This window comes from Plecotus auritus (assembly GCF_963455305.1).
Source record: "Plecotus auritus genome assembly, chromosome: 6".
In the NCBI taxonomy this organism is placed as follows: Eukaryota; Metazoa; Chordata; class Mammalia; order Chiroptera; family Vespertilionidae; genus Plecotus; species Plecotus auritus.
This window is the reverse complement of record NC_137773.1, coordinates 167,934,840-167,959,197: the sequence shown is the minus strand read 5'-3', so window position 1 is coordinate 167,959,197 and position 24,358 is coordinate 167,934,840. Positions and strand designations below refer to the sequence as shown.

General features: G+C 50.0%; 1 protein-coding gene across 2 annotated transcripts in view; it reads left to right on the top strand.

The window, feature by feature from the left end:
• Positions 1-1,670: 1,670 nt before the first annotated feature.
• Positions 1,671-24,358, top strand: part of DCLK3 (doublecortin like kinase 3) — a 34,152-nt gene continuing 11,464 nt past the window's right edge. The window contains exons 1-2 of one of the 2 annotated variants that reach the window (XM_080675344.1): positions 1,671-2,082; positions 20,778-22,636. In XM_080675344.1, coding sequence (XP_080531470.1) covers positions 2,001-2,082; positions 20,778-22,636 — 1,941 coding nt within the window. In that variant the 5' untranslated portion in view covers positions 1,671-2,000. Of the gene's footprint in view, positions 2,083-2,138; positions 2,394-20,777; positions 22,637-24,358 lie in introns of those variants that run through there. The other variant, XM_080675345.1, reaches the window with a different exon arrangement.

The window sequence follows — 24,358 nt, the reverse complement described above, 5'->3', positions numbered from 1 at the left end:
CACCCTTGGGCCATGGAACAAGCTAGAAGCAGCAGAAGTTCCTTTTCACACAGTAGCATCATGAGGCAGGTGCAGGCGTTTTGTGCCTGAGGTAAGGAGTCTGAGAAGAAGAGGCAATGTGTGAACGTGGCCACCTGCAAGCGTGAAAAGAGACTGGTCCTTCGGTCATTCCTCAGGATGAAGCCACAAGGAGCGGCCTCTAGACTTCTGTGAGTTGTGAGAAGAGAGAGAGCCGGTCTCTGGGAGCTGACCTGGCACCATCAGCTCCGTCTTGGTGTTCTGCTGGATCTGAACAATTTCACAGAACACCAACGTTGGGCAAGGCCACTCTGTGAATTGATGGATGGCCGCAAAATCAAGACCAGGCTGAAATTGGAACTCCCATTTGACCCAGTAATTCCACTTCCAGGAATATATCTCAAGAAAATCAGAAACACCAATCAGAAAGGTCATAGGGACCCCTATGTTCATAGCAGCACAATTCACAATAGCTAAGATCTGGAAACAGCCTAAGTGCCCAACAGCAGATGAGTGGATTAAAAAACTCTGGTACATCTACACCAATCATGTCAAACTCGTGGCCCGAGGGCCACATGCCTCGTTTATTTGGCCCATAGTAGCCTTTGAGTTTGACATGCTTGATCTACACAATGGAATACTACACTGCTATAAAAAAAAACAACTCTTACCATTCCCAACAACAGGGATGGACGTGGAGAGCATTATGCTAAGCGAAATAAGCCAGTTGGAGAAAGATAAATATCACATGATCTCACTCATTTGTGGAATATAATAAACAACATAAACTGATGAACATAAATAGATCCAGAGACAGAGAAGCATCGAACAGAACGTCAAACTTCAGAGGGAAAGCAGTGGAGGGGATCAACCAAAGAACTTGTATGCATGCATATAAGCATAACCAATGGACACAGACACTAGGGGGGTGAGGGCATGTGCGGGGGCTGGGGGTTGCCGGGGAAGAGGGCAATGGGAAAAAAGGAGACATATGTAATACTTTAAACGATAAAGAAGAAGAAAAAAAAGACCAGGCTGTAATCCTGCCCGTGGACGTGTGGAGAGGAGGGCATGGCTTTCCCTTGCGTTCATCATCTCTCCAGCCTGGGAGCCAGTGGAGAATATGGTGTGTGGTGACCCCTCACCCCACTTCCCTGACTGTGTGGCTACAAACCTGGGGATCTATAAATATGAGGGTTGGGCACATGGTTGCTGTGAAGGGTCATAGGGATATACCCTAACAGTGCGAGGGGCACCGGGAAGACAGGGGGCTGGAGGGATGCTTTGCAGCCTGTGTCTCTGAGGCCACCAGTGTGGACCAGAGTGTGCGCAGGTCTCTGAATCCGGCGGGGCGGTGTGTGTGTGTGGGGGGGGGCACCAAGGATGAGGGCAGCTGCTGGACCTAGAGCCAGTGTGACAGCAGCAGCGGGAGTGGGGTAGGAGGAAGGGAGTGGAGCGGGCAGTCTGGACTCTGCCGGGAGGGGCGAGGATTGCTGGGGCGCTGGGGCGGCTTTGGTCTGCTAGCTACAGAGAGCGTGGGCGAGGCGCACGTTCAAAGCCCGACCCCGCCTGGCTCCACGGTGTGCGCGCTGGGAAGGAGTGGAAAGGCGGGACCCGGCGGGCGGGGAGAGGCGGGGCTTTGTGGGGTCCCCGGGGACGCCTGGAGGCGCTCACCGTAGTGGGTGCGAGCGCACGTCCTAAGCCGGCCCCGCCCGGTCTCCAGGGCCCCCGCGGCGCGCACCCGGCCCGGCGCAGAGGCAGGGAGCTGGGCGAGCGCGCGGTTGCTAAGCCCGGCGCCCCCGGAGACGTTCCCGTGGTCGCCGGCGCAGCGGTGCGGGGCGGGCGGCGGGAGCCGAAGGGGAGAGAGGGCGGGCGGGCTCGTGGCTGCTCGCGTCGCGCCCCGCCTCCCGCGCCCGCTGGACCGTCGAGCCGCTGCCCGTGCTACGGCCGCCAGCCCGCTCTCCCAGAGCCGAGCGCGCACTATGCCGGCCGCAGCGCCCACCCCGCGCCCGCCGCCGCCCCCCGCCCGGCCAGCCCCCGGCTGCCCCGCGCGGCCTGCCCCGGGTAAGTGCCTTGCGCTCCGGCGTGGACCCGGGCGAGGACGCCGCCTCGGTGGGGGTGGGAGCACTTCTGTCTCCTGAACTTGAGACTCCGCTCCGTGCGGGGTGGGGAAGCAGTGCCCGGCCCGCGGGGGTGATCGACCCGCGGGGGTGATCGACCCGCGGGGGTGCCCGAAGTGCAATGTTCGTGCGTGCGCGCGGGCGCGTCTACAGCAGCTGAAACTCGCTTGCTTGGGGATAATGCTGTCCGGAGCTGGTTCCCCTCTCTCGCCAGCCAGAGGGGGCTTCCGGAGAAACGCGTGGGCATCTTGCGAGGTGAGGTGGACTTCAGAGGGGAAGGCACCAGAGAGGGAGCTGACGTTTACTGAGCGTCTCCCCCCCCCGCCAGGTGCTTTCCCTAAAGTTGACCTCATTTCATCCACCACACAAACCTGAGCACGGTTTTCCCAGCTGAGAGAACGGAGGTGCCCAGACTCCGGACTTGCCCAAGGCCACATGGCCTGGAGCGCTAGAGCTGGGATTTGAACCCGGGTCTCCAGAGCTCGCTGACCCAGCTAAAGGAAAGGAAACTCTCCTTAGAACTAGGTAAAGAAACACACAGAAGATCATGAGGAAAAAGGATAGAGGCAAAGCATTTGGGAATTAACAGAAAAAAACTGAGTTGGTGAATGTCCCATTAATTAACCACAAATATAGGAGCGCATTTACACCTTCCATGTCTGGCTCTGGGGGCGGTGCTGTGAGGTGGGCAGAGGCGGCTGGGGACACCTTTTCAGAGTATCCACCTGTTGGGAGTGGGGGGTGAGAAGTTGTGGAGGGAACTCAGTTGTTATTCATCCCCAAGTTAGTCATCCCTCTACCTCTCCCCCTCCCTGTTGGCCCCATTTCCTTTCTTTGAGGTGTTGTCCAGGATGACAGCTGTCACATAGAAGCTGGGTCCTGCCTTCATCATTGGCCCTCGGGGAGAATACTGGCATTCGGTGGTCCTGTGCTTTGATGACTGTTAGGAGCTGTGAAGCTGGTCCACGTTACTGCCCGCAGAGCTGATCCGTTGGGCTGGTGTTGTGTGAACGATCGTGGTCACAGTCAGTGGGGCATCTAGAGCAGTAGCCAAGCATGGCACTTATCCTTCGGGGCAAGATAGCAAAAAATGGGTCCTGGGAAGTAAAAAAGGAAAGGGGTGTTGGGTTTGCCTGGCAGCACAACCTCAGAAAAGCATTTCGATTCAGTGTTTGGATTGCTTTGGGTGGTGCCCTAAAACGCTCCACTGGGGAAAGAGCAGAGGCAGGACAGGACTTCTGAAAGATGCTCTGTAACTCACCCCATTTAGGTTTGAAAGGTCGTTGGGTCAGGGTCTTTGATGGTGAGTGAAAGGAAGTGCACCACTGGTAAGGGTTCCTGCCTGAGAGCCCCACGAGTCTTCAGAATAACAGAGATGGAGTCTCAGCGTTATCATGGCCAAAACTTTGGCAAAACTTGGAGAAAGAAATATTGGACAGTGGACTGTCGTAGATGCTTCGTGCTATGCTGTATTTCCTCAGAGACCTTTGTGCACATCGGTACCCTGGTCCCAACTGCCAGCCCCTCCTCTTGGTTGGAGGATGACCTTGGGCTGCTGGAGTCAGCTTGTCTGGAGGAAGGAGCTGAGAGCAAGGAGTGCCTGGGAATTGACATCTCCCCTGGGGGCAGCCCCTGACCAATGACTGAGACCTGCTGGAGTATAAATAGTCCAGCTGCCTTGCCCTTGGTTGGGACACTGGAGACGTAACATCCTTTGTCTCCAGAGACCCACGGTGGAGTGGTGTCAGCTGACCTCCATGGGTCTTCGCTCGGCTTGCTTTTCTTTCTTCTCTCACTTCTTTCCGTCCCTACCGGTTGTCCTAGTAATCCTTCCTAATAAAACACTTCCCTGGGGATTCTTATTCCAGGGTCTGATTCTAGAGAACCGAACAAAAAAAGATGGACCCTCTCACTCTCAACATTATCGTTCTCTCCCATGGGATCTGAGTAAAACTGTGTCATTAATCTTGGGTAGGCTGAGCTGGCCCGTAGAGAGCCTTTGTACGCATTCCCACAAGGTGCCTCCTTCTGGGCAGAGGGAGCCCTGTGCCCAGGCACGGGATTAGCAGGGAGGGGTTCAGCGCCCCTCAGCCCCCTCATCCTTGTGCCTTCAGTGGTGCACGCAGTGCCCGGCAGAAGGGGTGGCATGGTGCTTGGGCGCTCTGCTCAGAAAAGCAAAACAAAGTTGGTACCCAACTCTTCTGAGCCTTAGAGTTGCTTAGTTGTCCGAAGATCTCATTTCTTGGCTTCTCTCATCCCTCTTTTTCCCAGTTCAAGGAATCTCCCCCCCGCCATGTTTTCCTAAATATTTAAATATTTCCGGCACATGTTTTGCTTTTTTTCTGGTGCAATGTCGAGCTGGTTAAATGTCTTAGCTTCTTTCTAAAGCTCTAAGTGGGAAGAAAAGGCTGTCTTGGCCAGTGGACACACCATACCACAGGCTGCAGGGGGTGGTACCTGGTCAGAGAGGGTGGGCAGGTCTCCACCCGCCTGGCCCTCCAGGGGGCCTCTGCCGGACATGGGCTCACTGAGTCAGGGTCCGGATGGGCTGCTGTAGGCAGAGGGTCTTCCAGGGTTCCTCAAACTTTTTAAACAGGGGGCCAGTTCACTGTCCCTCAGACCATTGGAGGGCCGGACTATAGTTTAAAAAAAAACTATGAACAAATTCCTATGCGCACTGCGGGCCCTGGACGAGTTGGCTGCTAAGCAGGACAGGCAGCGGCGCCCGGCGGGCCGGATGAATGTCCTCGGCGGGCCGCATGTGGCCCGCGGGCCGTAGTTTGAGGACCCCTGCTGCCTGATGAGGTTTCCTTTCCTTGCATCCATGGGGCCATGATATCTGGCATCAGAGTTCCCCCGCCTTTTCCTTTGGTGGCCTCCAGTCAGTGGCTAAATTTGGCCCCTCTGGTGGTGAAGCATGTGGGGGAGTTCTTTGAAAAGGATTTTTTTTTTTTTAGCTACCTGGTAATGTAGGTCAGAGGAGGGAACTACCAGGAGAGTGGAAGAGTGGGGAAGAAGACATCTGTCCCGGGAGTCCGGGATTTGAGGGCTCTGGCCCCCTTTTGCCTCATGAAGCACACACGTTTTTGTCTTCCACGGCTTTGAAGAAAGCCCCAGAGATCTGAGGCTTCCTGGTTTCCTGGGGCAAGTCATTGACTTCTCTGGGAGCCTCAGTGTGTTCGCCTTTATGAACTTAGTAATAATTGTCTCATCAACCTCAGAGGGTTGTTTGATGATAAAAGGGAAAATGTTTTCATGGCCTCATCAACATTATTGAGCAAGCCCGTAAAACCCGTACCCAGGAGAGCCGGCAGTCTCTCAGGGCCAGTGGGGTACGTGGAGGCCTCGTGTTGTGTGTACTCAAGGATGGGGTAGAGAGAGCACCAGTTCAGCGGCTGTATGAAGGGACAGGGAGGTCTCCAGAGCGGCTTCGGCTGGTCTTGAAGGCTGCGTGTTCAAGAAGGCTGATGGACTCAAGAACTCTGTACATGGCAGGGTGCCATGGAATGTGTCATTTCGGGGGTTCGAGCTCTTGAGTCCATCCAAACTACCTTCGCATCTTGGCTCTGAAACTTCACAGCTGTGTGATTCTGAGCAAGGTACTCAGTCACTCTGAGCCTCTGTTTCCTCATTGATAAAATGGACATGGTCATGTTCTGAGAATTTATTTATTTATATATTTATTTGTAAAATATATTTTATTGATTTTTTAGAGAGAGGAAGGGATAAGAATAGAGAGTTAGAAACATCGATGAGAGAGAAACATCAACCAGCTGCCTCCTGCACACCTCCTACTGGGGATGTGCCCGCAACCAAGGTACATGCCCTTGACCAGAATCGAACCTGGGACCTCTCAGTCCACAGGCCGACGCTCTATCCACTGAGCCAAACCATTCAGGGCATGTTCTGAGAATTTAGTGAAGTTAAAGCTCTTAGCAGATATTATTGTAAATGAAAGGATTGTTTGCAAGTTACCTTTTAGGCGGAAGAGACTCTGTCTGGGTTCTTATGAATTTGGTATGCTATGTGCTGTGCCACCTGAGTTGTATGATGGCTCAATGCTCTCATCAGTTTCCTCTCCTGATACTTAGTTCGATTTGTTATTTTTCTCATTAGCCTGTGACAGTTAAAAAAATATTTTTGTTGCCTACTACATCATCAGTACAAGAATACGTACGGTGAAATAATGTGGCAGCACTTGGTCATCATGTGGTCATTCGGATGATCCAGAATATGTTTCACTGATTTTTCTATTGGTGATCTTAAAAAAGGTGATCAGGAAAATGAAAGCACAAAGTTAAGCAGGAAATAATTTTAGAGAACATCTGAGCCCCCTAGGACATGTGTGAGGCTCCCCCAGAATTTGAGAACAGGTGGAAATCCACCAGAGTGTTTCGTGAAGGGGAGATGACCCGCTTTGTGGTTTAGAGACATCACTTTGTCCAGATGTGTGGGGAGGGGAGGGGTAGGAAGGCCGGAGACAGATGGGTCAGGTCAAATGTGATGAGGATGGGCTCCCATATTTGAGATGCATATTGGAGGTGGAATCCACAGGACCGGGAGATTGACCGGATGTGGGAGGTGAGGGAAGAGAAGAGGAGGCAGAGAGGATGCTTAGTCACAGGGATCTGGGCAATTGATGGTGCCGCTGACTGGGGTGAAGACCACACGTGTCCACAGAAGGAACGGGAGAGCTCAAGGCCAGAGCTGTGTTCAGCCACATTCATCACCCCATCTTTTCTAACTGACTCGAGCGTTCCTAAACCAATTTCTCAGGAACTGCTGCATGTTGTGGTGTCTATTTTTTTGGGCATATTTAATTAGCATTCATTTGGATGAGTAGCTTGCTAGCCTTTCTGTTGTGCCTGCTGGAGAGGGTTCTAGCGACCTTTTGCCTAATTAAGCACACACTTTTTTTTGTGTTCCACATGTTTGAAGAAAGTGAAAGAAATTGAGAGGAGTGTGGATGGTTCTGAGTTAGAAGCCGTCATAGTATGTAACGTGAGATTGGCTCTCTGCCTTCAGTTTGTAAGAGCACCAACAAGCAACTTTCCACTCTGTTCAACATTTCCACGATGCTCAACATTCTCCAAGGAGACAGGAGGCTTGGTGCAGGTTAATAATCTCTGGGTAATTAGGTAACAGGGAACGTGGAAACTCAGCACTCTGGGGAGGAGGGGGGCAGAGAACACGAGGTCACCCAATCAGACAAACAAAAATTTCACAAACTGCCCTGGCTGGTATGGCTCAGTTGGTGGGGTCTTGTCCGTGCACCGAAAGATTGCTGGTTTGATTCCTGGTCAGGGCGCATGCCCAGGTTGTCGGCTTGATCCCCAGTAGGGGATGTGCAGGAGGCAGCCAATCGATATTCCGCTTTCACGTAGGTGTTCCTTTCTCTCTCTCCCTCTCCCTTCCTCTCTCTACCTCTAAAAATCAATCAATAAATCTTAAAAAATGTTACAAACTGAAAACAAATCCTTGTGGTTGCTAGAGTGAAATCATGTGTTACTTAAAGTTTTCAGCGTTAAATAATTTAAACTGTAACTTGGTGTTTCCTCTTTGTATGAATTATTAACCTAATGCACCAACTCTTGGAAGCCACGTGAGCCAGCAGTGGCTTTGACGCTGATTGCTCTCGCTCACGACAAACTTCTACTTGTCCCTTGGCCTTGGTACAGACATCACCTTCATGGCAGAGCCCCCGCGCCCTCCAGGCAGACGTGTAGTGCCCCTGCTGCATCTCTTAGGGACTTGTGATAAGTGCTTCATAAGCAGGATCTTCCCTGTCACCCCCAGAGACCACATACTACTTGAGGATGGGCACCATGCCTTTTCATCGTGGGATCCCCCCAAAGTAGCAGGGCATTTTTCCTAACAGCCATCTCCATACCCATGAGCTGGTCCAGGGCACCTTTCAAGAAGCATCGTTGGGTCTCAGCGCAGGTTGGAGGAGCAGATTCCCCAGCAATAATCGCCTTGGTTTTAAGAATGTCTTTGCAAGAATAGATTGGATGAAGCTGGTTGTTCCGTTTATTCCAGATGCTGAGTTGCTTTCTGATTGGCTGCAACCAGAATAATCCTCTGGAGTTTGCGTCTCTACATCTGAGGCAGAGACAGTTGGTGCTCCCCCGATATCATGTGCTCCCCTACTTTAGCAGATGCTGTCATTCCCTGTCCATAGTCCCTGTTCTGACAGTTGCCCTGCAATCCACTGCAACCCTTTTTGAGAGTTTTCTCTGGTGCAGGGACAGGGTTGGCCCATTCTTGGGGCAACTACTAGGATGATGAGGTTGATTTGTTACTGCAGCAGAGCTTAGCCTATGCTGACTAATACGTCTTCAGGAACTGAGCTCTGCCTCCCTGACTAAGCCCTTCCCAGCATGCTCCATGCTCCAAACAACTCTTAGTTCAAGGACCTGAACACACCAAACTGTGTGTCCTTCTCAGCTAGAGCCGAGGCACTGCCATCATGTCTCCCACTGCTCGTCACCCTGGGGAGGATCTGAGCTGGAGGAAGGCTGCTCAGTCCACATTGGAATTCATTGGGACAAGAAGCTTTATTATGGAAGCCACTGAGCTTCTTGGCATTTATTGGTTGGGGCACCTTCCTACCTGACCCACGGCATCAGCACTGTCCCTTTGGGGGTGCCAATATGTAAGTCAGCCCATCAACCACCTGCATCCTGTAGGGCACGGAAGAACTCTTGGGATTGTTTACTTGTGTTCTCCTTTAATGTTTCTAATTTCCAAACTCCTCCTCTCTTCAGTGATTCGATGTATAGTAAAGTACAGTTCATTTATGTTGGGCTGTGGCTCTTTTTGGTGTATCCTCACCCAAGGACTGTTCCCCATTGATTTTTAGAGAGAGTAGAAGGGAGCAGGAGAGACAGAGAAGGAGAAACATCGATGTGAGGAGAGGCACATCAATTGGTTGCCTCCTGCACATGCCCTGATCAGGGCCAGGGATTGAACCTGCAACCAAGGTATGTGCCCTTGATCAGAATCGAACCCGGGACCCTTTAGTCCTTGGGCTGCTGCTCTATCCGCTGAGCCAAACCGGCTATGGCTGGCTATGGCTTTTAATTAATATGAAATTGTTTTGATATATACTTGTGAAATAAAAATCCAAATTCATTTTATCTCCAAATTAATAACCAATTGTTTCAATCTTGAGTAAAAATTATTTTTACCTTCCTGATTAGCTTGTGATGAACTTTTATTATACATTAGATTGTCATGTCAAAAAGTATCTATTTTGGGGTTACAGTTTTCTTTTTACTTAAATTCAGCTATTCTTGTATAAGTACCAAGATGCTATAATTATAGCTCTGTAATATATTTTACTATGTTCATTACTCATTGCTCATTTCTCTTCTGTCTTCCCTCAACAATCCTATTAGTGCATCACACCGACAAATTACAATGGGAAAGAATTGATGTGTTTAGCTTATTAGGACTTCACACTCAGGAATGGACAGTCATTGAATTGGATCTTCTATGCCCTCTCTCAGTTTTGTAGTTTTCCTTGTGTTGACCATATACATTTCTTGCTAAAGTCATTCCTAGGAATCCTTTTTACGTTGACATTATACATGTTCTTATTTTCAAGTTGTATTTTTTCCAACTGGTTATTGCTATTATATAGGAAAGTGTAATCTATATGATTAGAAATTTTGGCTTTATAGTTTATCCACTTTCTAATTATATTTTGGAGTAAAAACATACAAAGCTATTTCTTGATGTTCGTGTACTCTAATTGCCTTTGCAGGTGGCGCAGAATAAACAGATAGAGACATTCTAGAGCTGAAATAAATCCGGGGAGGGAGGGGATAAGGGGGAGAGAGAAAAGGACACAAGGAGTTGGGCTGGTAGGAACCAGAGGGTCCCGCCCACTCGCCAGGTGCAGAGTTACAGCTGCCTGACAAACAGCTTGGGCTCATCCTGTTTTCTCGTTGAGACATAATCGCTTACGAATTTCAGCGTTGCTTGTAGGTGTCTCTGACTGTCCTAGACATCACTAGCCCCCACATCATAGTCTTCCCTTCGCCAGCTGACACTTGTTGGTAAGAACATGTTTATATGTGAGTCTGGATAATAAAAGATAATGTCAGGACGCTGGTTCTTCAATGATACTGAAGACAGGCCTGGCAGGTCAGACGGGCTAATGGAAAACCAAATAAAAGGCCGCCACAGCTCTGCTCAGGGTCTCACCTTGAGTTCGAGTTTTGATAACCCCCATCATTGGCCATATTGATTTAAAGAGAAAAAAGAAACAGGAACACACCAAGTGCACTAGATGGAGATGAAGCTTCTTTTCCTTTTATTAAAAATATGTTTTTTATTGATTTCAGAGAGGGAGAGAGAGATAGAAACATCAACAATGAGAGAGAATCATTGACTGGCTGCCTCCTGCACACCCCCTACTGGGGACTGAACCCGCAGTCCGGGCATGTGCCCTGACTGAGAATGACCTCCATGTTCATGGGTCGATGCTCAACCACAGAGCCTTGCGGGCTGGGCTCCTTTTTCCTTTTGGAACTGGGAGTCAACAGATGCAGACCTCCCAGGGATGCAGACCCCCCAGCAATCTCATGATGAGGCCGCTCCTGAGTAGGAGGTTACACGTGTGCTGTGTGCTGGCTATTAGGACCTTGTAGTCCTTTCTTTTAATGCCATTAATATTACTTTAGAACTCAAAGGAGTTGATTGTTTTCTATAAGAACAGCATAACTGAAGATGTTTCATAGGTCTTGAAGATGATGATCTTTTCCAAGCATGTCCTGTAGCGTGAAAGGAAAACAGGAGTCCCCACTCACATTAAGGGGAAATACAGAATAAGAAAACTCCCCTCCCCAAGAACCAGTGGGGTGACCCCTGTGGTTCCCATGTTCTCTGCCACCTTTATGAGTTATTTGCTTTTTTTCCAGTTGCTTTGTCTACATTACAAAGCACGGCAGCCAGGTGGCTGCCTCGTTCTTTTTATGTTAGTTGCACTTTCCTCATCACAAGTACAAAGTAGGTGTGTTTGAGAAGCTGTTTTCAGAAGGGAAAGGAGTGTTCATTGTTGAGGTGGAGCAGGCTGGGTTAGGAGACAGACTGGTGTCTCTTTATCTTGCCCCCAGGCTGTTCTCCTGGCCATAAACATAATGGGTCGATGCTCAACCACAGAGCCATTCAGGCTGGGCTCCTCTAAGTAGGCTTAAGTGAGGATGTTAATAAAGAAACAAGTATATACTTGAGGGTTTTTTATTCTCTTGAGAAGAGGGCATGGGGTTTTAAATATCAGCCCATCCCGAGAAACCAAGATGGCGGCATAGGTAAACACCTAAACTTCTGCCTCGCACAACAATTTCAAAACTACAACTAAAAGACAAAACGGACATCATCCAGAACCACAGGAAGGCTGGCTGAGTGGGAATCCTACAACTAGAAGGAAAGAGAAAAGCACACTGAGACTCAGAGGAGCTGCAAAAGGCTGAGGTACGGAGACGTGCGTGTGTGGAGAGGACGGGTGGCTGATGGGTGTGGAGTGTGCGTGGCTGGCTTTCTTAAGTGGGAGGGAGAGGACCCAGACTCATATGGGGGGAATCTGGACTGTCAGGAAAAGAGAAAAGCACACGGAGACTCAGGGGAGCTGCAAAAGGCAGAGGTCTGGAGGCGTGAGCGTGAGCGGAGAGGACTGACTGCTGAGTGTGCTGCTGGCTTTCTCAAGCGGGAGAGAGATGGAAGCTCCAGACTGTGCTGAACTCCAGTTCTGGACGAGAATCTGGGAACCCTGACCCATTTGGGGAGAAACTGGACTGTCTGGCAGCGGGTGAAACTCGAGGGTGGCTTTCTCTCCGAGGTGCTTGCAGCAATTACCGAGGGATACTGAAACCCAGGGGGCCTCATAGGGCTGGGCTGACGGGAAGCCAAGGCTGTCTGCTCTGCCCTGAGACTCCGCCCCATCCAAGCTGAGCACAGAGGCTTTTGCAATTTTGCAAGTCTTGTCTCATAAGAGTGTCTCCAGCACAGAAGTTCTCCCAGCGTAGACACAGCTGATCCTCACAGCCAAATGGCCTTGAGGTCAATTCCTCCCAGTGATACCAACAACAATCAAGACTTAACTACAACAAGACTGTGCACACAGTCCACAAAGGGGTGCACCAAGAGTGTCCACCTCAGGTAACTGGGGAGGCTGAGCCACTGGGCCCTATAGGACACCTAGCACACAAAGCTACTCTACCATCTCAGGGAAGCAACGAAAATGCGGAGACAAAGAAACAGATCACAAATGAAAGAAATGGAGGAAAGCAAATGACTGGATATAGAGTTCAAAACCACGGTTATAAGGTTTTTCAAGAATTTCCTAGAAAAGGCCGATAAATTTAGTGAGACCCTCGAGGATATGAAAAAGGACCAACTAGAAATTAAACATACACTGACTGAAATAAAAATTATTATACAGAGACCCAACAGCAGATTAGAGGAACGCAAGCATCAAGTCAAAGATTAGAAATACAAAGAAGCAAAAAACACTGAACCGGAAAAACAAAAAGAAAAAAGAATCCAAAAACTTGAAGGTAGTGTAAGGAGCCTCTGGGACAACTTCAAGCGTACCAACATCCGAATTATGGGGGTGCCAGAAGAAGAGAGAGAGCAAAATATTGAAAACCTATTTGAAGAAATAATGACCGAAAACTTCCCCCACCTGGTGAAAGAAATAGACTTACAAGTCCAGGAAGCGCACAGGACCCCAAACAAAAGGAATCCAAAGAGGACCACACCAAGACACATCATAATTAAAATGCCAAGAGCAAAAGACAAAGAGAGAATATTAAAAGCAGCAAGAGAAAAACAGTTAATTACCTACAAGGGAGCACCCATATGACTGTCAGCTGATTTCTCAGCAGAAACTATGCAGGCCAGACGGGAGTGGCAAGAAATATTCAAAGTGATGAATAGCAAGAACCTATGACCAAGATTACTCTACCCAGCAAAGCTATTATTCAGAATGGAAGGTCAGATAAAGAGCTTCACAGATAAGAAAAAGCTAAAGGAGTTCATCACCACCAAACCAGTATTTTATGAAATGCTGAAAGGTATTCTTTAAGAAGAGGAAGAAGAAGAAAAAGGTAAAGATAAAAATTATGAACAACAAATACATATCTATCAACAAGTGAATCTAAAAATCAAGTGAATTAAAAATCTAATGAACAGAATAAACTGGTGAATATAATAGAATCAGGGGCATAGAAAGGGAGTGGACTGACAATTCTCAGGGGGAAAGGGGTGTGGGGGAGTGTGGGAAGAGACTGGACAAAAAGCGTACACCTATGGATGAGGACAATGCGGGGGAGGTAAGGGCAGAGGGTGGGGTGGGAACCAGTTGGAGGGGAGGGGAGCTATGGGGGAAAAAAGAGGAACAATTGTAATCTGAACAATGAAGATTTATTAAATTAAAAAAAATAAAAAAAATAGCAGGAACCCCCCCCCCCCCAAAAAAAAAATGTCAGCCCATCCCAAGGGGAGAAAAAAAGGAGAGTTTTATATTTTTCATGCTGCCTTCAATAAGTGTCAAACATTCTCAGCAGTTTCTGGCTATCTGGAGGCTGGCATTATGTTTTTTTAACCTACAATTAACTACCACTCGCTAAAAATTCAAGCAGTAATAGATCTATTGTTTCATAGCCATTCATTCATTCATTCATTCATTCATTCATTCATAGATAGAGAGCAAAGGAGAGAGAGAAACATCGATGTGAGAAAGACACATAGATTGGTTGCCTCCCACACATACCCTGACCAGGGCTGGGATCAAACCTGTAACCCACGTACATGCCTTTGACCAGGAATTGAAGCCTCAACCCGTCAGGACACAGGTAGACCATGGCTACCTTTTGTTTTTAATGAAATATGAGAGGAAGGATGGCTTCTACTTAAGAATTTGAAAAAAAAAAAACCAACAAAAAAACCCCCCCGAACCCTCAGTGCTCATTCTTCTTTTAAAATTTAAAGGCCTTTCATAATTTTGGGCAATGGTGTGGGTCTAGGTTCCTTAGAAGCAGAACCTCAGAGTAGGATTTGTGTGTGCATGATTTTGCGGGGGGTGGGTGGGGGGGCTGCTGTCAGGAGAAGAAGGGAGCGAGGGGAGCAGGGCGTGGTTGCACCCACAGGAGCTCTGGGGCATGAACTGCACCTGAGCTGGTCCCGTCTCCGGGTGAGGGGCTGGGCTTTTGTACCCTTCCCTGTGCCCGTCAGCCAGTCATGGATCATGGGCTGCCCCCGGAGGCGCATTGCGTGTGTCACTCCCTGGGTGGAGCGGCTCCCAGCAGAGGGTAGTTCCTGGGATCAGTGAGCAGTGGTGGCCCCTTAACAGCCAACATTCATAAGAGCTGGTGGGTGGGGCCACTGCCTGGTGAGGGGCTGTGGTTGGGCACCTACAGCATCCACAGCTGTGCTGGCCCTGGAGCGTGTTCCTTCCTGAGTAGCTTTGGGGCAGAAACATGGAAAGTCCCGAGGACAGGGTTGCTTTGATCACCCAGCACGTTCACCCAGATGATGACGCACTCAGCGGGGAGGCTGCTTTCATTAGCTGGATTTCCTGGGTTCTTTCACCCAACACCTGTTTGTGGCCAGCCCACCCCAGACCTGGCACCAGGTCTGTGTATTTGGAATCTTCCCAAGAAAGGCCCATTTACTTGGTAGAGCCCATCCCTTCAAATTACATATTCTTTGCAAATGCCAAGAGACAGCATCGCAAGGGAGCCTGCAGAAGCCTCACCACCGCTCCTGGGGACACCAGGTGCCGCGTACCACCGCGTACCCTCTCAAGGCTCCGAAGGCAGCCGTCTTTGTGAAAACCTTTATTTTTAGGGTGCCCTCGGAAGGCCTGGGCTGTTTGAGGGAACGATGTGAGGTTCTGCCCTCTGGCGTTGGCTTCTCAGCAGAGGGGCTGGCTCGCCTTGGTGCCCCCGTTGGCGATCTGATTTAACCAGCAAGTAGGAGTGCTTCCCACACGCGGGTCTCCTATGCCCATCATTTCGTTACGATCTTCACAGCCATCTGGGAGCTGGGCAGGTGGTGGCCATGCAGGCCCCATGCCAGTGAGGACCATGGACACTGAGATGTAGGCCAGGCCCCTCTTGGCTCTGGCACTCAAGGTGGGTATTGGGGCCACGGCTAGAGCTTTGGGGTGCCTGTTGGATGCCTTTTTACAGTGAGGGTCGTGGTACCATGACTTCCCTACTTTAAAAAAACATATATTTTAAATTGATTTCAGAGAGGAAGGTAGAGGGAGAGAGAGATAGAAACATCAATGATGAGAGAGAATCATTGATCGGCTGCCTCCTGTATGCCCCCTCCTGGGGATCGAACCCGCAACCTAGGCATGTGCCCTGACTGGGAATTGAACCGTGACCTCCTGGTTCATAGGTCGACACTCAACCACTGAGCCATGCCGGCTGGGCTCCTACTTTTTAAGTAAGAGGAGACCCAAGCCTAGTTTGAATTTCTTAAAAGAAGAAGAGTTTGCACCATAATCTGCTTTACCCCAACATCCTTCTTCTTTGTTTGGAATCTTAAAACACTTTGGGGAGTTGTTTTTTTTAGATCAGCCTGTCTATGGGGACATCGGGGAAAAGCTCACTTGTTTATTGCCAGCTGCAGGAACACTGTGTGACTTTATTTTGTCCGGTTGGGGTGCTGGCTGGCTTAACAAGTAGGACACAGCTAAACGGAGGCTGCTTTGCTTGGGTATCGGTGCCCATGGATGGGCCTGTGTCCGGCTCCATTTCCTCTGGAGCAGTGGTCGGCAAACTCATTCGTCAACAGAGCCAAATATCAACAGTACAACGATTGAAATTTCTTTTGAGAGCCAAATTTTTTAAACTTAAACTTCTTCTAACACCACTTCTTCAAAATAGACTCGCCCAGGCCGTGGTATTTTGTAGAAGAGCCACACTCAAGGGGCCAAAGAGCCACATGTGGCTCGCGAGCTGCAGTTTGCTGACCATGGCTCTGGAGGATCCTGTGAGCTTTGCTTTATTTTGTGATTCAAATGACACCCCTACACCCGCTGGAGCCATTGTTCAAGAAGATTGAGGATCTATGGAAGGACTGTTTCAGTTCTTACTAACTAGCTGTGTAGCCTTGGGCTAATTGCTTACCCACTCTGGTCTGCAGTCGCATTTGAAAATTGAGGGTGGTGGGCTACTGGCCCTTTCATTTCTAACTTGTAAAGATTTTCACTGACACAGCCTTTGTATCTAGAATACGGATCCTCCTTAGAATTCTCCTTTGCATCCTGCTGAGATTGGATTGCTGCCCTTAATTTTATTGAAGGATATTTACAAAGGATATATTTTTCAACATAAGCAATTTTCCCCATGGATCCAGTCAGTCATATAAATGACCATGTCGTGAATATTTATGGAAAGTTCTTCCTCGGTGTACCTAAACCTCAGATAAATAGCACAGCGGAAGCTATTAGTTTATTTCTCCTTGAGTCAACTTTGGTAATATGTATCTTTTATGGAATCCGTCCATTTCATTTAAGTTGTCTTATTTATTAGCAGGAAGTTATTCATAATATTCCCTTATTATTATTTTACATAAACAGGCTCAGTATTTTTCAAATGTGTATTCTCTCCTGAATATGAATTGAAATTTATATATCTTTTGGACACATTTTTTTTTACTTGCTATTTAATTTTATGTTGTATGTTAAGGTTGTCTTTTATTTATTTATTTATTTTTTAATCCTCACCGGAGGATATATTTTTATTGATTTTAGAGAGGGGGGGGGCGGAGTGAGTGGGCGAGAGAGAAAGAGGGAGAGAAACATCGATGTGAGAGAAAAACATTGATGTGACAAACATTGATGGGTTGCCTCCTGTACACTCTGCCCCAACCAGGGGTCGAACCTGAAACCTGTGTATGGGTGCTGACCGGGAATTGAACCAACCGGTGACCCTATCGCTCCAATCAACTGAGCCCCACCGGCCAAGGCCATGAAGGTTGTCTTATCAAGAAGTCAAAATCATGTAAAAACCACAGACCCTTTGCCTCCTCTGTTCTGTACAACAATAAGTGGCGGAGGTGTCTGCCTGCCCCTCAGATAAGCATCTGATACATGAGGGTGAGGGGTGTCAGGGCCCGGCACTGACACGCCGTTCAGAGATTCCCAAGGTCTTCCCATCAGTCTAAGTCTTGGGTGGGCAAACTTTTTGACTCGAGGGCCACAATGGGTTCTTAAACTGGACCGGAGGGCCGGAACAAAAGCATGGATGGAGTGTTTGTGTGAACTAATATAAATTCAAAGTAAAGGAGTGGAGGGGAGAGCAAGAGAACCGGATAGAACAGCCGGATCCGGCCCGCGGGCCGTAGTTTGCCCACGGCTGGCTCTAAGATCTGCCCAAACCAAGGCATGAAGATGGAGAAATGAGATAGATGGGCTCAGTTTGTTTTTTGAGTGATTTCTGCGCCCTCACCCATGGGGATGGATGGATCATGGAAAAACTCAGCTACGCCAGTGTTTGCATGTTGTTGTGACACAGGTCGGTGGAGACAGGAAAACATGGTGAAGTCTTGCAGGCATCAGTCCGCTGCAGACTGGCCCCAAGTGGGTGTCCTCACCGCTCCCCTTCCGAAGGAGCGTGTCCAAAGAGCCAACCTGGACGGCGCCGGGAAGAGCAAAACAGCCCAAATCAAGGTTATCGTGAATCTCAGAGCTGCCACAGACAGTTGGGATTAAAAATCCAGGTCATAGGAAACAGCAGCCGGCCTGGGAGCCTGCCCTCTTGGAATTTTACTGAGTGAGCGGCGACCCCCCAGGGATGAGGTCGTGGGTGAGCTGGGAGTGTTGGGAGGAAACAGTAAACCCAGGGGTGAGACGGCAAGCTAAGCTGCCCCCCGGGAAGCTTCGGGCAAAGCGACCCAGCATCAGGTGTCGCGGAGGACAACACCAGGGCCAGGGCGGCATCTGGAGAGGCTCCCCACAGTGGCACACGGGCTGCGGGCAAGAGGGAGCATAGAGGCTTTGTGTGCGGGAATGATCAGAAGTGGGAAGCGGGGTCCGTCTGGAGCAGGCGTCCTCAAACTACGGCCCGCGGGCCACATGCGGCCCGCCGAGGACATTTATCCGGCCCGCCGGGTGCCGCTGCCTGTCCCGCTTAGCAGCCAACTCGTCCGGGGCCCGCAGTGCGCATAGGAATTTGTTCATAGTTTTTTTTTTAAACTATAGTCCGGCCCTCCAACGGTCTGAGGGACAGTGAACTGGCCCCCTGTTTAAAAAGTTTGAGGACCCCTGGTCTGGAGGAAAGCAGTCAGGGAGAACTGTGATTGCGTGGTCACCGGATATCCGAGGCCTCGGCAGCCCTGGGAGCAAATGAGGCCGCGTTAATATTAATGTTCAGCTTGGAGTCCCAGTGTCTGCACCGGCTCACACGGGGCCTCAGCCAGTGTCCTCGGAATCCCCAGGGCAGGATGTCACCTGTGCTCAGGTGCACCGTGGCTCCTGTTCTTCCTTGGTCACTCTATCTCTCCTCACTGCCCCTCCCCTTGCTGTTCCCTGGCTGTCAGTTGGTTGTCAGAGCCCCACATTGCCGCACCCCACCCCCACCCCAGGGGCCCTGGGGCCGGTGCGGCTTACTCTGTTGTACCTCATCACCTGAGTCCCAGCGCCTCCCACAGGCTTTTGAAACACTGCTCCCTCTCATCCATCCTGAACCCTGTGCATGTGCCCTGACTGGGAATTGAACCATGACCTTCTGAATCCTAGGTCGATGCTCAACCACTGAGCCACATGGCCGGGCTGTATTGAGGGTTTTACTCTGAGAAGCACCATGGGAATAACAAATGAGAACACTGGTTCCTTTGTGCACATATGTTTGAAGGTCACCTTCCTTGGCACCCTTCAATTTTCCCATTGAGGAAACACACACTAGTGTTACTCCTGTAGCCCTCTCTCTCAGCACCAACTCTCTCCGACAAATACGGAGGCAGACTACAGAGCACAAGAAGAAAAGGAAGAGCAGATGTCCATAAATAGTGCCACTGTCAGCGTGATGGTTAAGCTCATAAATCTATGGCACGTGGGAAGATCAGTACCAGCCACCACTTGTCATCTTCTCTGACACCTGTGTCTAGATGGAAATCATTGCAGAACAGATTGTATGTTATAATTAAAAAACAAAAAAAAGTCCTGGGTAAATATGCTCGGTCAGATTGCCCATCCGGCACAACAGGAGTCTTTGCCACAATTCAAAAGTCACTTGTAACTTCTTTTTCAAGGAGGCACAGACGGCAGGTTCCTACACGTAGGACATGACTTATGGATCCTGTGGGGTCACTTGAATAATTCCCCACCCACCCTCATGGTTGAACGGCTCTACACATGCGGTCATTTTCCTGTTTCCTTTCCTGACCTGGAGAGGAATGGAAATCAAACCGCCTTTTGTCTCCTCTAGTTTATTCTGGCTGGTACAGTTGATCGGGAAACACAGAATCTTGGTTTACCCATTTATTCAGTTTATCTGCAAATACAGTGAGAATGAACACAATGCTCTGAACATTAAATAATCTTGGTTTCTCCCCCCCCCCTTTTTTTAAATAATGAGAGAAAAAACCTTTTGGGGGAGAACTTTCTAGATGTAGACTGAAATTGTCAACTTTTTTTTAATCCCCCAGGGCAAGAAATTCTCAATCGGAGCTTTAAATACCCACCCCGTTGTTTGTCTAGGACAGTGGTCGGCAAACTCATTAGTCAACAGAGTGGCAAACCGCGGCTTGCGAGCCGCAGTTTGCCGACCACTGGTCTAGGAGCTCTGTGAGGCCAGGTGAAGCTGTGCCCAGTGGGATTCTACCTTCTCAATAGATTACGTTACTACCAATGGAGCGATCATACAATTAGTAATTGAGATGGTGTGGATAGGATTAGTAGCTGCCAATTACTGTGCCCCGTGTGTTAAGTCCTCTAAGTAAATTGTATTCATTTTGTTAGTTATTCTTCACAAAAGTCCTGGGAGGAGAGTGTTAGCATCCCGACTTCATAGATGAAAAGACTGAAATGTTAGTACTTTGCCTTAGTTCACACACACAGTCAGTGGCCACCCCAGGATTCAAAGCCAGATCTGTCTCAGACTGTGACATAACCTCTTCACAGGCTGCCTCGCCATGAGTGGGTTGAAAGTCAAGCTGAGAAAAGTTGAGGTGGGTAGAATTAAGGTTCTTTAAAGTTCCAGAATGTTCTGACCCCTGGTTGGTATTTCCTGGGGAGCAAACCTTGGACCTTTATCCGTTGTGGATCCTTGAAGGTCACCTCACTTTAGGGAAGCAGCAGTTGTGTTCTCAGGGTCAGGCCTTGCCTAAAATGGGCTCCTGAGGTGTGGTCCAATCGGGGGGGGGGGGGGGGGTGTCCCTGGGAGGCCTATAGGAACCACCTCAGGCCCAGTGCAGATTCTATTCCACACTCATGGTCTCTCACAGAGGAGGCAGTGATTAGACCTAAAGTATAAAGGCCCCATCATTTCAAGCAGATCTTCAAAGGTCACCCTTATAAACTGTAATAGAATCAGTAACCTTTAGGGGAGTCTTGCTGAAGGTCAAAGGGCTCCTGGAACCCATGTTGACTAATACTGTGTTGTCCTTTTCCTCTGGCAGGACATCGAGGCCTATGTGACCATTCGCTAAAATACCTAAGCTCGAGACTCATGGAGCGGAAGCTGCAGGGCACGTGGCTGCCTGCTGGCCGGGGGCATGTGGAGAGACCGTGCCTGGGCCCCCGCGGCTCCCTGCTGCCCGTGTTCAGCCCTCAGCACGGCCTTCACTGCATCCACGCCGAGAACAGCGCCCTGAAGCCCAGGGTCGTGACGGTGGTGAAGCCGGGTGGGCACCCCCTGCGCAAGGTCACCCTGCTCCTCAATCGGCGCTCGGTGCAGACCTTCGAGCAGCTCTTGGCAGACGTCTCGGAGGCCTTGGGCTTCCCACGGTGGAAGAGTGATCGCGTGCGGAAACTGTTCAACCTCAAGGGCAGGGAGATCCGGAGCGTCTCTGATTTCTTCCGGGAAGGGGATGCCTTCATCGCCATGGGCAAGGAGCCCTTGACTTTGAAGAACATTCAGGCGGCCATGGAAGAACTGTACCCCAGCAAAGCCAGGGCCCTGACGGTGAGCCAGCAGAGCAGGGTCCCTTCTCCGAGGCTGAGAAGCAGGCTCTATAGCAAGGCTCTGAAAGGGGGACATCACTGTGGGGAGGCTGAGCCGGCCAAGAGCTGCGGTGAGGCCGCCGGGTCCAAGGCAGCCATCACACGGCAGGGGAAGACCCCCGTAGAGCCGGGGCTGGAGGACGGGGCGAGGGCCCAGAAGATGTGGGTGAGGGGCACACGGGATCCTGAGCCCGGCGGCAAGCCTCCCCGGGAAGCCACTGTAGAGAGGCACGCCAGCGGGGAGAAGCACCTGGGCGTGGAGATCGAGAAGACCTCGGGGGAAATCATCCGGTGTGAGAAGTGCAAGCGAGAGAGGGAGCTTCGGCAGAGCCTGCAAAGGGAGAGGCTGTCCCTGGGCACCAGCGAGCTGGACCTGGGCAAGGGCCTGCGCTATGACGTGGACAAGCTGGTGAGGACCAGGAGCTGCAGGAGGTCCCCCGAGACCCACCCTCCAGGCGGGGAGGACGGGTGGAAGGGTGACAGCCACAGGAGCAGGCCCAGGAACCCCACTCAGGAGCTGAGACCCAGCAAGAACACGGACAAGAAAGAGGACGCAGACCCCAAAGGTCAGGAAGGTCAGCCACAAGGAGCAGCCAAGGCTAAGAAGGATGTCACGGAAGCCCAGCCCATCAGAGAGGAGGGGCCGAGGGATGGGAAGAAAGATGCCAGGAATAAGCACGGTGGCTGGTTCCTCAGGGAGCACCAAGCCGACCCCGAGAAGCCCCCCAAGACCCGAGGGGAGGAGCAGGAGGCAGAGAAGGAGAAAAAGCCACCTGTGTCAGGCGGGAGAAAGATGCTTCCCAGAGATGACCAACCCGCAAGGGTAGAAAAGGAGCCCAGGATGAGGGCAGAAGAAAGCAAGCCAGAGAGGCCCGGTGGCCGGAAGCGGCGGCCCGCGGGCATCATCTCGGCCAACGTGGAGAAGCAGTACGAGACTGGCAGGGTCATCGGGGACGGGAACTTCGCCATCGTGAAGGAGTGCCGGCACCGGGAGACCAGGCAGGCCTACGCCATGAAGATCATCGACAAGGCCAAACTCAAGGGTAAGGAGGACATGGTGGACAGCGAGATCTTAATTATCCAGAGCCTCTCTCACCCCAACATAGTGAAGTTGCATGAAGTGTACGAAACGGACACGGAGATCTACCTGATCATGGAGTACGTGCAGGGCGGGGACCTTTTTGATGCCATCATAGAACACGTGAAGTTCCCAGAGCGTGACGCCGCTCTCATGCTCATGGACTTGTGTAAGGCTCTCGTGCACATGCATGACAAGAACATTGTGCACCGGGACCTCAAGCCGGAAAACCTCCTGGTAAGCCTGACTCTCTTGCCTCATGGCTGTCACCCTGACGGCTAGAACAGTACCCTTATGCGGTTATAGCCTACTTGTTCCAGTGTTTAAGACCTAGGTTGTAGTTCATCAGTTGCTGACATAGATTGGTTTTGATGAGATTATTGAAAAAGAAACCTTTCAATTTAAATAAAATGGAATATGTTTCCTCATCCCTGTCAGGTGGGCTGATCAGGTGGACTTGTTTCTTGGGCATTTGCGTGAACTCTGGCCTAGGTATCGGGGTGTCTACTGGTAGCCCTTTGCCCTGCAGGCTTGGTGTCCTCTCTCCCACGGAAACCACCCCTGACCCTTTTGGAGATAACTTCCTGCCGCGAGAGTTCAAAAGGCTCACACGGCTGGGACCTGTGGGTGGAGTGGATAAGAGGCTGGTTGGTCCTGGAGTCAGATAATTGACTTTTTAAAAAAAATTCGTTATTTTTATGAAAAATTAATTTTATTGGGGTGACATTGGTTAGTAAAATTCTGTAGGTTTCATCAGATAACCTACTTAGAATCCTGGCTTTCTTAGTTGCTCGCTCTAGGGTTAGTCCTTCCGCTCTCTGTCCCTTAGTTTCTCATTTATAAAAGAGAAATGATACAATAGCACCTGACTTGGAAGGTGGAAGGAGGACTGAGTGCAGGAGAGAGAGAAGCAGCCCTGACAGCTGGCAGCCGGCCTGGCACCCCCGCACAGCAGTGTGCTCTCTGACCGAAATACACAGTTTCACAAAACATCAACATCAGCTATGGCCACCCTGACCATGATGGGGTAAGACAAATAAATGCAAGACCCCTTGTTAATCATATCCCGATGCAGATAGAAACAAGATTGTCCAGACCACAAACATGGCCACATCTCCCCCTTCTGGCTACTGGGAGTGACTGCCTCCCTTCATTCGTCCCGCCTTCTAGTTAAGAGTCACTACGATGCCCAGTCATAGAATCACTCCCTCTTCCTGACAGTATATGATTCAGAGCAAAATCCTGCCTTTTTTTTTTTTTTTTTGGACCCCTTCCCCTAATCACCTAACACAGCCGAGGTACTGCAATAAGTGTCTTGAACATCCTCTTCTTCGGTGCCTGGATCTCAGGGGTGTGTGTGCTTCCTGTTGCAATGAGTCAGTAGGTCCAACGTGTTCCTGAACCAGAAGTGTGCTCCTGGAGGTCTTGTTAGGATAGCATACTTACCCCACTCTCTTTTTCATTGCCCTGACCACCGTCTGGTACAGTCTGTATTTAATCGTCTGTTTTTTTTCTCTTACTGGGAAGAAAGTTCTAGGACAGGAGGAATTTTGTTCTATTCAGATTGTACCCCAAAACCTAGAACAGCTCTGTCACATGGTGGACGCTCATGAAATGTTAGTAGGATGAATGAATGAATGCAGACATATCCTGCTGCATGGGAAGCAGTGAGGATTCCGTCAGTGGCAGCTGCCTTCATTGTTATGACATCAGCATAACTCTGATGGTAAGGGGGGTATTGTGAATCAGCACTCAAAGCCGGATTCCTGCAGGTAAAGCCATCGTGGATGGAGAGGGTGATCTTGATGAGCCATATTGTTAGGATTTATTTTTTGGTCAGGGATTTAGCCTGTTTCCTTTCATTTCTATGGCTGTAGACCCAGCCTGGAAACACCATCCCCATGCATTCATCTATCCATAAACTGTTCCCCCCAGGAGGATGAAGCAATGAGCGAGTCA